This window comes from Ailuropoda melanoleuca, chromosome 11, assembly GCF_002007445.2.
Source record: "Ailuropoda melanoleuca isolate Jingjing chromosome 11, ASM200744v2, whole genome shotgun sequence".
NCBI lineage: Eukaryota > Metazoa > Chordata > Mammalia > Carnivora > Ursidae > Ailuropoda > Ailuropoda melanoleuca.
The window spans coordinates 9,449,582-9,465,149 of NC_048228.1; the positions used below are offsets into that span (position 1 = coordinate 9,449,582).

Sequence of the window (15,568 nt, forward strand, 5' to 3'; positions counted from 1 at the left end):
TGCAGCTTTCCCAGCCTGCCTTCCTCCTGGCAAGAAATGAGCAGAGATGATCGCTGAGCGTTGAAAATCTTATTCTCTGGGAAGGTGTGCACACATTTCTGTTACCACCACCAGCACCACCATCACTGCCATCATCTTGACCATCACCACCACCCGTCCCAGGTATACCATCTCCACCATGATGTCCACCACCTGTCCTGGGTACACCATCTCCACCATGATGTCTCTCACCTGCCCTGTGTACACCATCTCCACCATGATGTCCCCCACCTGTCCCATGTACACCATCTCCACCATGATGTCCCTCACCTGCCCTGTGTACACATCTCCACCATGATGCCCACCACCTGTCCTGGTTCCATCATCTCTACCATGATGTCCCCCACCTGTCCTGTCTGCACCATCTCCTCCAGGAAGCCACCTCCACCATTTCTACCACTACCATCACTGCCACCTCAGTCATCACCACCAGTTATTTGCTAGTGCTAGGGAGACGCATCTGTGTCTAGTTACTATCGATGATCTAGTTAAAGAGAACATTCTGGCAGGTATCTCTGTGTAAGGAAGTCTAAGACTGGCCCCGTGAGTCTGGTACCTTCCGGACTCATGGTGCTCAACGCTCCGTGCTCCATGGAGTACTCAGAGACCCCTACCGTGGCTCTCTCCCTGGACCTGTCCTCAGAGGTTCTCATTGCCTCAAGTAAATCTCCAACAGTGGACCCCCTGGCCAGGTGGAAAACGTGATGTGTTGAGTGTGCTGGGGGTGAGGAAGGGTGTGCATGGGAAGTGAGCCCCATCCGATCACACTGTTGAGACGGTATTTGATAGGGAATTAGTGTTTACTGAAGCTCCTACGATTGACCAGGGACAATGATGAGGACTTTACCGTTATCAACTCACTTGATCCTCCTTAACAGAGCTTTAAAGATTTTATCTTTTATTTATTTATTTATTTATCTGGGTGGGGGAGGGGCAGAAGGAGAGGGGACAGAATCTCAAGCAGACTCCCTACTGAGCAAGGAGCCCACTGTGGGGCTTGATCTCACACCCCTGAGATCATGACCTGAGCCGAAATCAAGAGTTGGACACTGAACCAACCAGAGCCACCCAGGTGCCCCAGAATGTCCTTCTTTTTAAAGCTGACTCACATTCCACTGTCTGGATAGACCGTGTTTTGCTTCTCTATTCATCAGTGGACCCTTGGGTTGCTTTGGGATGTTGTGAATAATACTGCCATGGACACGGGTGCGAGGTGTTTTTTAGACGCAGAGAACGGGGCTCAGAGAAGTTGCGACTTTACATGTGACTTGCCCAACGTCAGCCAGCTCGTCCGTGAGGCTGTAGCTGCAAAGACAGGCCTGGCTGTCACCGAAGCCCATCCTCCCTCCAGACACCGTGGCACCCCCAGTACGGCGTGGGCTCGCAGCGTGGTCATTTGTGGGACTTCGCCGGGCCGCTCTCCAGGGAACAACTTCATCCCAGCTGTGAGACGGGCCCTCGTGTCCCCCTGTGTCTGCTCAGTGGTGCCACCGTCCCTCTCCCCTCTGGACCCCGTCTGTCCTTCCCCCTCAACATGTGAGGCCTGCCTCTCTCGGAGTCTCTGGTGGCTGCCCCAGTCTTCGACGCTTCTGACAGTCACCCAGGACAGCTGCCCGTGAGCACTGGCGGTCCCTCTCAGCCCCTAACGTTCTCTCTATGCCTCAAACGTCTCTGAAACCAACACAGCAAATCTCAATTTCCTGGGAAGTCAGGTATCAGGTTGGGTTTTTGTTACATTTATGATGCTTTCGGCACGGTGGGGGGGGTGGGCATGAGTAGACCTGGGGTCCCAGAAGCAGACGCTTCCCTGGGCAGTTTTCAGGAGATCCCAGTGCTGTGGCAGCTGCTGTCACTGGGGCCAGAGTTGTGGGCTGTTTGGACGTGACCACAGGGTCAGGGGTTGGAGGGGGGGCAGGGGGCGTCATTAGAAGCCACCTGTGCAGGCAGAGAGGCCCTTACCTTTATCGGAGCCTCTACTTTCACAGGTGGGGAAACAGGGGGAGCCGGGAAAGGCCAAAGAAACGAAGACACCTCGATTTCGGCCTGCAAGACCCGTTTTGGACTTCTGACCTACAGAACTAGAAGGTCATAGATCTGTGTGATCTTCAGGCCCTAATTTTGCAGTAATTCTGTTAGAGGAAACTAACACAGCCCCCAAGATCACACAGGAGTCAGAGGCAGAGCCCTGCCTGGGAGCAGACCCTTGGTCCCAAGCACCCGCAGCACGACACTGAGACATATCGGAGGCTCAGCGTGAGCCTCTGGAACTGGGTCCTTGGGGAGGTGACACAGGTGTTGATTTAGTAATAATAATAATAACAGCTGGTGTTTACTATGGGCTGTCTGCGTGCCAGGCGCTGTGCCGAGCTACAAATATTCTTGTCTCTATTTTACATGTGACAACTGAAGCCCAGAGAGGTTAAGTGATCTGCTCAGGCTCACACAACTAGTAAATAGAAGAGTAGGGTTCAAATGGTGGACATTCTAAATGCAAAGCCTGAGTGCTCAGCCACTGTGCCACATCTCCATCTGGTGGCTGATGAACAGTATGAGGGCACAGCTGCAGCCTGGAACTGAGGGCGGGGGGTGGGCTAGACCTTTGTCTGCTTTTCACTAGTTTGCTGTGTGACTTTGGACAACTCACTCGATCTCTCTGAGCCATGGTTTCTTATCTGAAAATGAAGAGGGATAAACTAGATCACCCCCTAGAAGCTAAGCTTGAGTTTTCTGGAGCATTCCCTTCAAGAGAGCAGAGTTTGGGTCCAGATCACGGCCACGTCCTTCACACTTCAGCTGACCTTGCTTTCACACATGTTTAGTCTGCTCTGGTTTCTGCGAAGACATTCAGGGCATCTTTGGATTCAGGCCAGGTTCCGAATCTGGAAAGCTCACTGACTCAGTTTGGTTCTGAGCCCAAAGCAGAGGCTCTGGACCCGAGAGGGTGGGCTTGCCACCACGGCACCCTGGTTTCTGATGTGAGATTTGAGAAGCTGCCACGGGCTCGTGACTAAGATCTTAGAACCAGTCTCTCCGGGTCACACCTCCCCTCTGGCTGGTGACCCGGACCCAGTTGCATTAGCCTCTCTGTGCCTTGCCTTTCTCACCCGTCCAATGGGGTGATGCTGGCTGGAAACGTCCTCCTTGGACGACACTAACAGGCCTGGAGCTATGCCGTCCACTGCGGTAGCCCCTGGCCCCGTGCTGACAAGTTCATATGTGTCCAGTCTGGACTGAGTTGTGCTGTGTCAAACGCACCCCAGACGTTGAAGACTTGGTATGCAAACACGATGGGAAAAGAGCTCATGAATGACAAGTTGAGAAAACAACATTCTGGATCTCCTGGATTCAATAAGATATTAAAATTAATTTCACCTGTTGATTTGCAGCTCGCTTTGTCTTTCCACTGGGTGGGGCTGCCCTGGGGGGCTTAGCTCAGGGCCTGGAACACAATCAGACCCTCAGTGAATGAGCCTGCTCCAGGCAGGGAGCAGGGACACTCCCGGATCANCCGATCGAATAAGCAAGAGCCTGATTTGTACCTTTAGTGCTCACCTCTCCTTAAACGCAGCGAGCAATTTGCTTGACATCATAAAATCTGACGGCTGGACCATTTCGGAGGCTACCGAACCCCAGCTCCTGGGGGTTTGTGGGCCATCCTTGGCGTTCCTTGGCCTGTGAACACATTACCTTGACCTCTGCCTTCTCCCAGCCGGCCTGTGTCCCAACTGCCCTGTTTTATAAGGACATCAATCATACTGGTTTAGGGCCTGCCCTCATGCCCGTATTCCACTAATTACAGCTCAGTGATCTTTGCATTAATCATGTTTTTGACTTTCTGTGTTTTATTTAGCTTCGACATCTTGGGGCCTTGCCACCTGGGGAGGGACTGCCCCTCCCAGGGTCCGCCGCTTCCTAGGCACAGTAATCAGCCAGCTTGAAAGTGCACCTTTGCCAGGCAAGCCGACCGGTCCCAGTCCACACCCGCCCCCACATTTTTTTTGTCAGACTCTTGCAGTCTGGAACACTCTCTCCTGCCCTGAATGGCGCCAGGGACTGGACACTAGGGGACACCCCCTCCCACAGCTTGCCCAAATTATTCAAACTAGCCAGCCCCAAGCCTGCCCAGCCTGTCTATCCTGCCCCTGCCTCCTGCAAAAACCACAATAAAGATTCTTGCCTGCACTTTGCCGTCAGTCCCTCTGCCCCTGACCATCCCCGGCGCCTCCCTGCATGGCCCTGCATGGTGTCCACGCTTTCTGTTTCTAGAGATCTGTGAGTGGTTTTTCTTTCTTTTTTTTTTTTTTAAGATTTTATTTACTTATTTGTCAGACAGAGAGAGAGAGAGCACACACAAGCAGGGGGAGCGGCAGGCAGAGGGAGAAGCAGGCTCCTCGCTGAGCAAGAAGCTCGATGCAAGACTCGATCCCAGGACCCTGGGACCATGACTTGAGTCGAAAGCAGACACTTAACTGATTGAGCCACCCAGACATCCCAAGATCTGTGAGTGTTAAACTTCTCCCTTCATACAGTCATTTCTATGTCTGATGTCTTCATGCCTGATTAAAACAAATCCCGGCCACATTTAAAACACCCTTCTTTCCAAATAAGGTCAGAGTCTGAAGTACTGGGGGTTAGGACTTCCACAAATGATTTTGGGGAGACATGATTTAACCCATAGCATCCCCCTCCCGTCATTTCTTTCTCAAGAATCTGCAAGAGCTCCTCAAGTCAGGGTCCCTGCAGGTGACCTTGGCTCCCCCAAGCCCACCCAAACCCGGTTATTTGAAGGGAGTCTAACAAAGGGGCTATTTACAAAGGTGTGGACCAGCCTTTCGAAGTCAACAAGGGTCAGTGCAGTCCCCAGAGCTCTGCAGTGGGGAGGGGGGGCCTTCCCTGAGGGTATAAGGGGAGGGGGCAGGTATCCAATCTGGAGAAGAAGAAAGACAGAGCTGTGGCTAACAGGTGGATGTGTGCACCTGATTGTCGCAGGTTGTCTTAAAATAAAGGTAAGGTCGGGGAGGGGAACGTCATACTTATCCACTGTACCAACACAGGAAAGCACGTGGAAGAAAAGAAAGAAGTGAAAAACTATGCCATTCTGGAAAAGGCCAACCCTAGAGACAGCAAAATGGTTAGTGTTTCCCAGAGAGGGGTTCCGGAAGGAGGAGAGAGGAATAAACAGGTGGGGCACAGGACATTTTTAGGACAGTAAAGTTCCCTGCATGATGCCATGGTGGTGGGTACACCATCAGCCATGTGTCCAAAGCCATCCGTACATCACGAAGAGGGGGCCTGGCGTACACTGTGGGCTTTAGTTAGTAACACTGTAATACTACCAGCCTTGGTTCCGCGATTGTAACACACGGGCCGCACTAATGCAAGGTGTCGGTAAGAGGGGAACTGAGGGGGAGAGGGTATATGGGACACTCTCTGTACTGTCTCCTTAATTTTCCAGAAACCTAAAACTGCTGTAAAATATAGTCTATTATTTTTTTAAATAAAATACCCCGTTTAGCCAAGGAAAATCAGCAGTGGCACTTGGCTGCCCACCCTTTCCAGCCCTTTTTCTATGGGACTCGGTTCTTTCTCCTGGCCTCCCGGGGGGGGGCTCCCCACAAGCTTCCCCAGCCTCCCCGCCCCTGCACTGGCTGGGAGCCTCCTTCCTCTCCTCGCCACCTCCTCCCTGTGCTCGCTGCTCCTGTCCCCACCAACGAACATTAAGGCCGAGGTTGTCCCATCATGTAGCAGTTCCTGTGACCTGGAATGTCCACCCTTTCTCCCGTGTCCCATCAAGGGGGTACAGAGAGTGTTGGCTGCCCATCGCTGCTCTGTGGTTCTTGCCACGTGACTGTCCAGGGGTCTGAAGACCTATAAACCACTGCTTTGTAATTTTATGGGTTGACAATGGTCCTTTTCTTGCAAGTGCTCCCTATTTGCCTCTAAAGCTCCTTTATGTCAGTATTTCCCTGATCACCAGGGGGTGACAGGCCAAGAAACCAAAGCCCAGAAAAGTTAGTGAGCTGCCCAAGTCAAAGAGGTGGCAGCAGAGTCAGGATATCCTGACCCAAAGCAACCAGCCCTCAATGTGACCACGGGCAGCTTCCATTTCTGATGCAGATATTCACATACGATGGTTATGTTTAAAACAGATATCATCCCATTGGTGTCTTGTGAAAAAGCAAGGCTCTTCTAATAACTGTGCGGGGGGTCTTTTCTTGACATGAAGAGACAGAAGAAGGGAACATACTCTTGCATTCCCTTATTTGAAAGACAGCTGCTGGGGGTAGGACCTGTGCCAAGGGGTCCCACCCCAGAGGCTCTTGCTAGGACCTGGGGGGCTTTGGACTCTCACATCCCATGACCTGGAGGAGGCTGGCTCAGGCGGGTGCAGAATCAGCCAAAATCAGAGCTAGAAGGAGCTTTCATCGCCATTTAGCCCAGGGGCCAAAAATTGGAAGCCGGAAGGAGGAACACAGTTGCCGATACATTTTAGGGAGCTTGGCCAGTGCGGTGCTCTAAGCTGTTTTTCATGTGCATGCACTCTTGGTTCTGCTCCTGTCCCTGCTGCTTCAATGACTCCCACCTATTGCCCCAAGGGGCATCTGAGGTGATCTAGGGCAACTGAAGGAGGGACAAGACTCGCAGGTCGCACTGCTAGCTATGGACGGAGCTGGGACCAGGACCCCGATTCCTGCCTCTTTGGGTTGTGTTCACATCTGAGAATCTTCCCTTTAATCCCAAGAGGCCTGTGTTCCCTCGAGGTCCTGACCCGTGCCCTTGGCACTTATCCCATAACCAGCCCAGAGGATGGGGGAGATGGGGCACCAGGGTCTCCTTGATCAGCAGCCTCTGGAACAGAGGGGCCAGGCTGGTCTCCTGAGTGGAGCAGCGAGCTTTGCCACGTGGGTGAGAACATAGAGAAAGTCCACCAGCATGTGGAGAGGAGAATAAAGAAGCATGAGAGGCAGAAAGGAGAGCACGAGAGAGCCTCCGTGCTCCCTGGGGCCTCCCAGGAGGCCTCAGATGCAGTACTCCCTGGGGCCCAAAGGTTCAGGACCTAGGCTTCCTGGGGACACCCCACATCCTTACCAGAAAATCTCCTGTTGGCTTACACCAGATGAAGCTGGTTTCTGGTTCTGCGGGGTGAACTGAGATCTGCGGCCTTGGTGACCCGAACTCTGTCTACCAGCCACTCACCATGCACCTTGCAGGAAGAGAATTCTAGCGCACCAGCCACCCCAGGACTCCCAGACGCCACCCCTTCATCTTGCCAGCAGAAAGGCAGGCACAGCTGACTCCCTAACTCCACAGTGGAGAGCCTGAGGCTCGGGGGGCTGTGGGGGGATCACACAGATCTGGAAGAGGAACCCAGAGAACCTTCCTGCCAGGCCTCCGCCTCTGCTGAACGATGTTCTGGATATCTTTCACTGACTACAGCTGGAAAGGGGTATGTGCTGAGGACAAAAGCCGAGACTAATGATCTTGGCCTGTGCCCCAGTGGCCTCTGTGACAGAGGCCTTGGCAGTGTGCATTCGTCGGCTCACACGTGCTCACAGCCCCCCTGCCAGCCACTTCCACAGGGGGCGTGGCCCCAGGTACTGGGGACACAGCAGAGAGCAGGCTGGTCTCGGGAGCTTGTGTTTCTGCAGGGACACGGATATCTTGTGGACAAGGGAATGTGGCCCTCAGTGAGCGCTACGACATAAACTCCACCCAGAGGAGTTGGGGGTGGTGTGGGACTGCCCAGGCAGGGTGGTCAGGGAAGGGCTCTCGGAGGTGGGGACGTCTGACTGTGGGCCTGATGGTGACGAAGACACAGCCACTTAAGGAGGAAATGTCCTAGCAGGAGAGGGAGCTATAAATTCAGAGGTCCTGGCTGGACACTGGCACTTGGCGTGTTCCAGGGACAGATGGGGTCCGTGGGGCTGGGGGGGGGGTGGTGGGCAGGGATGGAGGAGGAGGTGGGGGACGGCTTGTGGGACATGAGAGGGAGCTGGCTTCTTCTAAATGCAGTGGAAGATCAGAAGATTTCCAAACATGCCTTATACTGTACCAGCTTCTGGGGATTGAAGGATAAAAAAGACATATTCTGTGTCCTTCGAACAGGCCAGACTGACCCGGGAATGGGCCGTGTCATGCCGTGGTCATAGAGATAGTACACGGTCCAATGAGGTCACAAAGGAAAGGCTCCCCACCCGGCCTCAGGGGCCCAGAGCGTTGGAGGCTGGAAGGCTAAGTAGGAACCAGAAAGGTAAAGAAGTAAAGGCGGGGATGGGGAGGGAGGACGGGAGGGAAGACTCCGGGCACCTGTAACAGCTGGGGCAGAGCCTGAGGGCAGGATCCCAGGACAATGTCCCAGGACCGCAGTCCCGCAGCCGGGACAGACATGTATCCCGCAAATGCGCCCGATCCAGGTCCTCACGACCACCCACGGACATACGCAGGGCTCCTGTGGTGCCGTCATCGACCCTGCCAGCCCAGAGGTGACAAGGCCTGCCCAGCCCTTTCTTCCAAAGCACACGGAATATTGCACGATTCTGGGAGAGCGGAAACGGGACGGCGACTGGCGGCAAGGCCTCCCGCTCCGGGTCTGCAAGTCAGCTGGAGACCAGCCAGCTTCAGCTAACAGTGACACGGGCCTCTCCAAAACAGACCCCGGGCTGTGTCCCCCGGGGCTGCCCTAGACAGGCAGCAAGGTACGTCCACTGGCCCACGTCGCCCAGCAGTGAGGCTGCCCTTTGAGTGAACTGGCAGAATGGCACAACCAATGTGACATTTTCAAAGAGATCCAGTGTTTGGGACAGAGTGGCAGGCCTCGGCTGGGCCCCCCTGGGAGCCGACAAGACGGGGCGAGGTTGCCTTAGGTCATGTTTGCGGCTCACTCACCCCTGGAATTCCAGACCCTGGGGCCACAAAAGCCGACACCCGGCCCGGACACCAGCGATGATGGGAAAGGTGATGCCGGGCGACTCCACTCTATTAGAGATGAGTTAAACATGCACTAGCCTGTGCACAGGGGACAGGTTCAGACCCGTCAAAGGCAGGAGGGAGGACACTTGCAAGAGGGGTTGAGACCGCAGTCCACCTCTGTCAGGAACATGATATTCTCAGGCTCAGAAACACACCCACAACATCCACCGACCGGTCAGATCAAAGCAATGAGATGTCATTGTTTTGCCTCCCAGACAGAAAACATGTTTCCAAATAATAACACACCGCCCCGGGAAAGAGCTGGCCAGACAGGTCTTCCCCATTTGCCAGTAGCGCCAGCTGCCCGGGGTGCAATTAGGCAAACACGTTTCCAGACGTTTAAAATAACCACTGACTCTCACCCCACACGTCCACTTCAAAGAATTCACTCCCAAGAAATAAAATACCAAGAGGCACCCCCAGCCTTATGTGTATGGGACGTTTGGTTCCGCATTGTTTATGTACAAAAAATAAAGGACAACAACCCACATTTCTAACAACAGGAGGTGGGTACAACGAATAGATCCATAAAATGAGGTATTATGTGGCCATGAAAGGTTACGTTTTCGAAGAACTGTAATAGCAAGAAATTTTCACAGCTCAAAAAGAGAAAAAAGAAAACAAAACATCAGTAAGAAAATGTACAGTACCACAGCGATTTGCTTACAAATGTATATACACATGAGAATAAAACCAGAATAAAATACAGCAAAACCTTAATAGTGGAGGGATTCTGGGTGGTTTCTGTTTTCTTCAAGATACTTCTCTACATTTCCCACATATACAAGGAGCCTGTTATTTTCTAATGGGGATATAAAACTGATTTCTAAAGGAAAAGGAATAGAGTCACCTTGGAGTCACCTGGGAGAAGGACCCGTGTTATCTCCAGCAAGAATCAGCTTTTGTCCCTTTGGCTGAAATACTGTTTATGTTGTCGTTATGACAAGATGTCCCCACTCATCTGACTAAGCCAGACCCTCATCGTGGCTGGCACGAGAAAAGGAAGTGAGGTTACGGGCAAGTGGGGGGCAGCTCCCCCAGCGAGTGGTTAGTCGGGCCTGGAAGGAGGGCTTAGTCATGGAACTCGTCCAGGACCTTGCTGCCAGGACACCCCTTCCTAGACAGGGGCTTGGGAACCAGCAGGGGCTGAGCCCCCAAATGCTTGAATGCTCCAGGCAGTCTGGTGGACCTTCTCTAGGAGGCTGTCCTCTAAGGGGCCAGGGTAAAAGACCCAAAGCATGACCTGTGGACCCCGGTTGTTCCCCCTGCCCTCCGCCCCTAGCCCTTCCATCACCATAGCTACATGTGTCGTGGTCTTGGGATGCAAGATGAGCTCAGATCTCTTCGCTGGTACTATGTGCTGTGCCCTGCAGACCACGTGCGGAGGGAGGGGAAAGAAGGTGCCTGGGCAATTGGGCCTCCCACTCTGGCACCTGCATATGCCTCTCCTGTGACACACTCTCGGGCGTGGTGTGGGCTTGTCACCTGGGCCGTCTGCTCGCTCCGTGCACCTCCAAAGCCTAGCACAGGTGCAGCCTTCTGCCTGCCGCTATGGTTTCTCAAACCCAGAAGCCTTTCCTTCTTGTAGCTCCTGGAGAGACGCTGAGGGCAGGTGAGGTGTCCCGTGAGCCCAGAGTCCCGAGTGGTCTGGGTGTCCTGCCCCCATTCTGCTGCTCAGAGACACGGCCCCCGAGATTCCAGCAGAGGGGTCCCTAGAGGGACCTGGCCTCCCGGGGCCTCAACTTTCCAATCCTTAATATGAGGACAATATTCCCTTCCCTTGAAACCATAACATTTTTAGAGTTAGAAGGACCCTTAAAATCCTCCTATCCACACTCCTTTGCTTGCGAAAGAAAAATCTGAGAGATGTTTCTCTTGGTTCAGCTACTGAACCAAGACAAGACGTTGGGTTTCTAGAGATGTACCAAAAGGCCCTCCCACCTCCAGGCAGTTGTCAGTCTCCAGTGTGTACTGCAAGCCCCTGGGCTGGGGGTTTGGGGGGTGGGGTGTTAAAAATGCAGACCCTGGGCCTCACCACCCAGGCACCCATTCACTGGGCCTAGAGGCATAAGAATCTGCATTTCAACCAAGCTCCCTGTGTGTTTTGGTTCCCGCTTCACCCCCCTGGGCTGCTATAAGGAGACCAGGTGCTAAGCCAGAAGGGAAAAGCTTTAAAGCTCAGGGGTATTACCCTGCTGCTCCCCCTACCCTCTCCCTCTCTACCCATGTCTCACCTGAGTGATTTCCAAGGACCCTCGCTTCCAAATCTGGAGTCCTTTCTACTTAAAGAGGGATGGTCACTGTCCCAAACTGCCTGGGATCCACTATCTCACTGGGCAGCCACCAGCCCAGGTGCAGGATCTGGGGTCCGCCAGCTGCGACCCAGGGCAATCAGACTGGGAGGGGGCAGTGTTGGGGAGAGCCTCACCCTCCCTCCTGATCTGTGCCCATCAAAAGAATTAGGTGAAGGGTCAGACACCCGTGAGTGCAAACTCATCTCAGCCACTGACTACATGTCTACATGACCTTGTGCAAACCACTTCACTTCTTTGCACCTTGTTGGCTGAGCGGTGGGTTAAGGTACCTGCCAGGCACAGTTGTATTAAAGGGGATGGCACCTGTAAACTACAAAGTGACACACACCACAAGGTCCGGAAACCAGGTAAAATACAGGATGACACATTTATGTTGAATTTCAGAAAACAGCAAATAATATTGTGTGTAAGTATATCCCAAATATTGCATGGGACGTACTTGTACTAAAATAGGATTCCTTGTTTATCTGAAATTCAGAGCTAACTAGGCATCCTGGGGGGTTTCCTTGTTTGTTTTCTTATTTTAGGTTTGTCTGCTTTGTTTTGTTGCTAAGTTGGCTGCTGGGCATTCCAGCAAGCGTCCCCTCGCCCTCTTCCTTCAGCCTCAGCACCAGAGGGGCAGACCTTCCTGAGTCCCCAGCCCCAGCCCTGCCTAACCCCCAAAGGAGCCTGGATGGAGGGGATCTGTGGCCTCCAAGGCGTGCCTTCCTCCCCACCGTGGTGTGCTCGGTGACGGAGTGCTCCCATCAGCAGGGTGACCGCACAGGAGGCTCGCCTGGCAGATGAAGGCATTTTTGTAACTGTCAGAGCCATTCAAGGTCACTTGCTCTGCTCCGTTCTGCTTCCCTGGGGGAGGAGGGGACCGGGAAGCGAGGACAAGGCAATGAGGACAGGATCCTTTTGCTCCTGCATTTGAATCCCCTCTCCTGGGAGAGGCAGGGCACTTGCCTAGAAAACCCTGGAGCCTGGGTCCCATGGAGCCCGATTTTCCTTGGCAGGAAGTGGGCGGCCACATCGTGAGGGAAGGGGGGTGGGGCTGGAAGCCTTGAGGTCCCGCGTGGAGCCCAGCTGTGGTTAACCCTCTGTGCAATCACCTCTCTGGGCCTTCCAATTAAAACAGGAGAGTAACCACAGCACTAACACTTAGATAGTGCTGCTGGGTGTCAGACACTGGTCTAAGAGCTTCATACATAATACCTTTTAAATCCTCCCCATAACCCTAGGAGGTGGACGCTAGCATCACCTCCATTTCACGGATGAGGAAATGAGGGTGCCAAAGGGTCACACAGCTAGCAAGAGGTCGAGGCAGGATTTGAACCGAGCCTGGGCCCACAGCCACTTTGCCCAGCGCCTCTGTGAAGATAGAAGGAGCACAAGGCAGGGGGAGGCGGGAAGGGAAGACAGGCATCTACCAAGCCCCAAGGCTGTGCTAAGCATCACTGTCCCCCCAACAGAGCTGATCTCATCAAACCTCACTGCAAACAAGGTGTGGGATACTGTTACAGCATCCTGAAGTCAGAGACAGGGAAACTGAGGAAATCAGAACTCAGCTCTCTCACATAGAGGCCTGTGCTCGTCCCCTTGCCACCCACCCTGCTCTGGTTCACGGTTCTCCCGACACTGCTCTGTCCACACGCGTGGCAGCCTGCCATGAGACCACCGCAGCTCTTGACCCATCCCTTCCCCCACCCTCCGTGAGGTGCCGGGAGCTCTCATGCTCCCTTCTTGCTGCCTCCATCTTTCCCCCTAAACCAGACCAACCCTCAACTGGGTCCTAGACACTGTTCCTTGCTCTGAGCCTGTCCATCCTTTCCCCCCGGCCACACATCCCCACCTGGTGTCCCTTCCCTCCCCTATATTGCAGGCGGTAAGAGGAATAACGTCTCACAGTCTCACTGCTGTCTGTGTTCATCCACCTTAGCTGGTTTTGATTCTGGCAGCCACCCGGTCAGAGGGACCGCCTGGCATTACCCGGGTCCTAATTTCACACAGAAGGAAGATGGAGCTCAAAAAACTTAAGGGACCTAGCCAGACTCACCCAGTCTTTCCGCCAGGACTTAAACTTCTGTCTTCGGACGCTACAACCAGGGCTGTGTAGGGACCTCAGAGGTCAACCAAAGCACTTGAGAGATAAGGAGTCTGAAACCCAGATAAGACACGTGGCCCGTTCAAGGTCACTGCCATCCGTCCGCGGCAGAACTGAGACTGAAATCTACAGCTTCCAACCCTGTAATACCTTGCTTGCAAGCGATAACACACGGAACTAATTATACTAACTCAATTAACAACAGAGGTTAATGATGGCAACTCCACCAAAAAGCAAAGGCAGGAGCGATCCGAACCAAGGCCCACCCCCATTCCACAATGAGGTTTCTATCTGGACATTCCTGTCGCCAGGACAGTCTTCTGGCAGGGTGGGTCAGGAGAGTCCGGCAGGTGAAGGAAGGCAGGTCCGATCTGTTTAGGACTTGCTCCCCGTGGTAGAGCCAGCCTGGGCTGAAAATGCCAGTTCAGGGGCCTGTGTCTGCTGGGGAGTGATGGCCCCGATGCTTGGGGTTCCTGCTTAGTAAAGTATGGAGTGAAGAAGGGATCACAAAAATTCAGGGCATAGATGAGCAACATCCTCAAAATGTCAGGAAGTGGGAAAAAGATATATTACTTTTTACATGTGCCCTACAGCTCTGGATTCTATTCTGCCAAACCCTCGGGGGCGAGGTGGGAGGCAGAGTCTGGCTGTGCAAGGTCACCGCTGGGACTGAGGCTCACATGCCTACCAGTGGAAGACTCAGTGTACCCACAGAGGGTACGGACATTCTGCCTGCTCCCCATCCTGGGGCTCTCATCTCTATGGATGCTGGGGTCCCCTCTTCTCAGCTCTGCCTCGGCTTCCCTCTGCTGGCCTTTGCACGGCCCCTTAACGTCGGTGCCCTCTGTGTTTCCATCTGACAAAGGGATCTGTACGTGCATCCATGTCGCCACTAGAAAAGTACACCAGGAATGCAAAGGTTGCACCAGGCTGCTAAGGTTTTTGTGCTCAGCTTTTCACATCTGGGCTGAAAAACCACAGAACTGCACATCTTTACTGCATCACTGGCTTTTAACAGCTGCCAACATTCCTCACCAGAAATACTTCTTGTTCCTTTTGGACAGAAAAGCAAACCTGGGGGCTGAGAAACAGACCTGCTCAGGCTCTGGAAGCTGCTGGAGAGCCCCTAGAATTAGCTGGATCTTTCGATGTTCAGCGCATTGACAGCACTCAGCTCTTTCCCACACACGAGGGTGGGAGGGGCCCATAAATAACCTGCACCCACCAGTCCTCTGACCCAAAGCCAGGTGACTTGATCTCAGACATGGGTATCAGAGAAATGGGAGGTCCCTAACTTGGGAAAGTGAGTTGTTGGAGAAACAGGTGGAAAACTTGGCATCAGGACCCAGAGAATTCCAGATGTGACTCTCCCCACCCACTTTCCTCAGCCGACTCCCAGGCAAAGTTCAGGCTGGGAACCTGCCGGGGTGATGCCTGGGCGACTCTCCTGGGGCAGTTGCTCCGGAGGGGCGCCCTCGCCCCCCCCAACCCCGCACCCCGGAAGCTCCCTGCTGCCTCCCTCTCACCCCCAGCCTGGTGTGCAGCCCAGCGTGCCGGCAGGCTCACCTTTGGGCAGCTTGGATGCGTTTTCCTGGATCCAGGAGAAGAGGTGGGCAAAGTCGCAGTCGCAGAGCCAGGGGTTCCCGTCCAGGCGCAGGGTGCGCAGAGCGGGCAGCGCGGCCAGGGTGGCCACGTTGAGGCTGCGCAGGTTGTTGTCGTTGAGCTCCAGCACCTGCAGCGACTCCAGGGTCTCGAAGGCGTCCTCGTGCACGCCCGCCAGGTTGTTGTTGGCCAGGCTCAGCTTGACCAGCCTCCCGGCCGAGCGGAAGGCGCCGGCGCCCAGCTGGGTCAGGTTGTTGTAGCTGAGGTCTAGGAAGGCCAGCTTGGCCGAGCCGCTGAACGTGCCCTCCTCCAGGGAGCGCAGGGAGTTATTCCTGAAGTCCAGGTATACCAGGTCGCCGTAGAAAATGAAGAAGTCCTCGGGGATGTGCTGGATGCGGTTGCCGGCCACCAGGAGCTTGCGCACGTCCAGGGGGAAAGGGTCGGGCACGCTGGGCAGCCCGCGGTCGCGGCAGTCCACGGTGTGCGGGTCGGTGCAGGCGCAGCCCGCGGGGCACGCGCGCCCGGGCCGGAGCAGCAGCAGCAGGAGGAGGCTGCA

At 54.2% G+C, this 15,568-nt stretch overlaps 1 protein-coding gene across 1 annotated transcript in view; it reads right to left on the reverse strand.

Moving 5' to 3' along the window:
- The window catches only part of LRRC38 (leucine rich repeat containing 38), a 31,942-nt gene that overhangs the window by 15,333 nt on the left and 1,041 nt on the right, over positions 1-15,568 (reverse strand). The window contains exon 2 of the mRNA XM_002925588.4: positions 14,977-15,563. Within this exon, the coding sequence (XP_002925634.1) occupies positions 14,977-15,563 (587 nt within the window). The remainder of the gene's footprint in view (positions 1-14,976; positions 15,564-15,568) is intronic.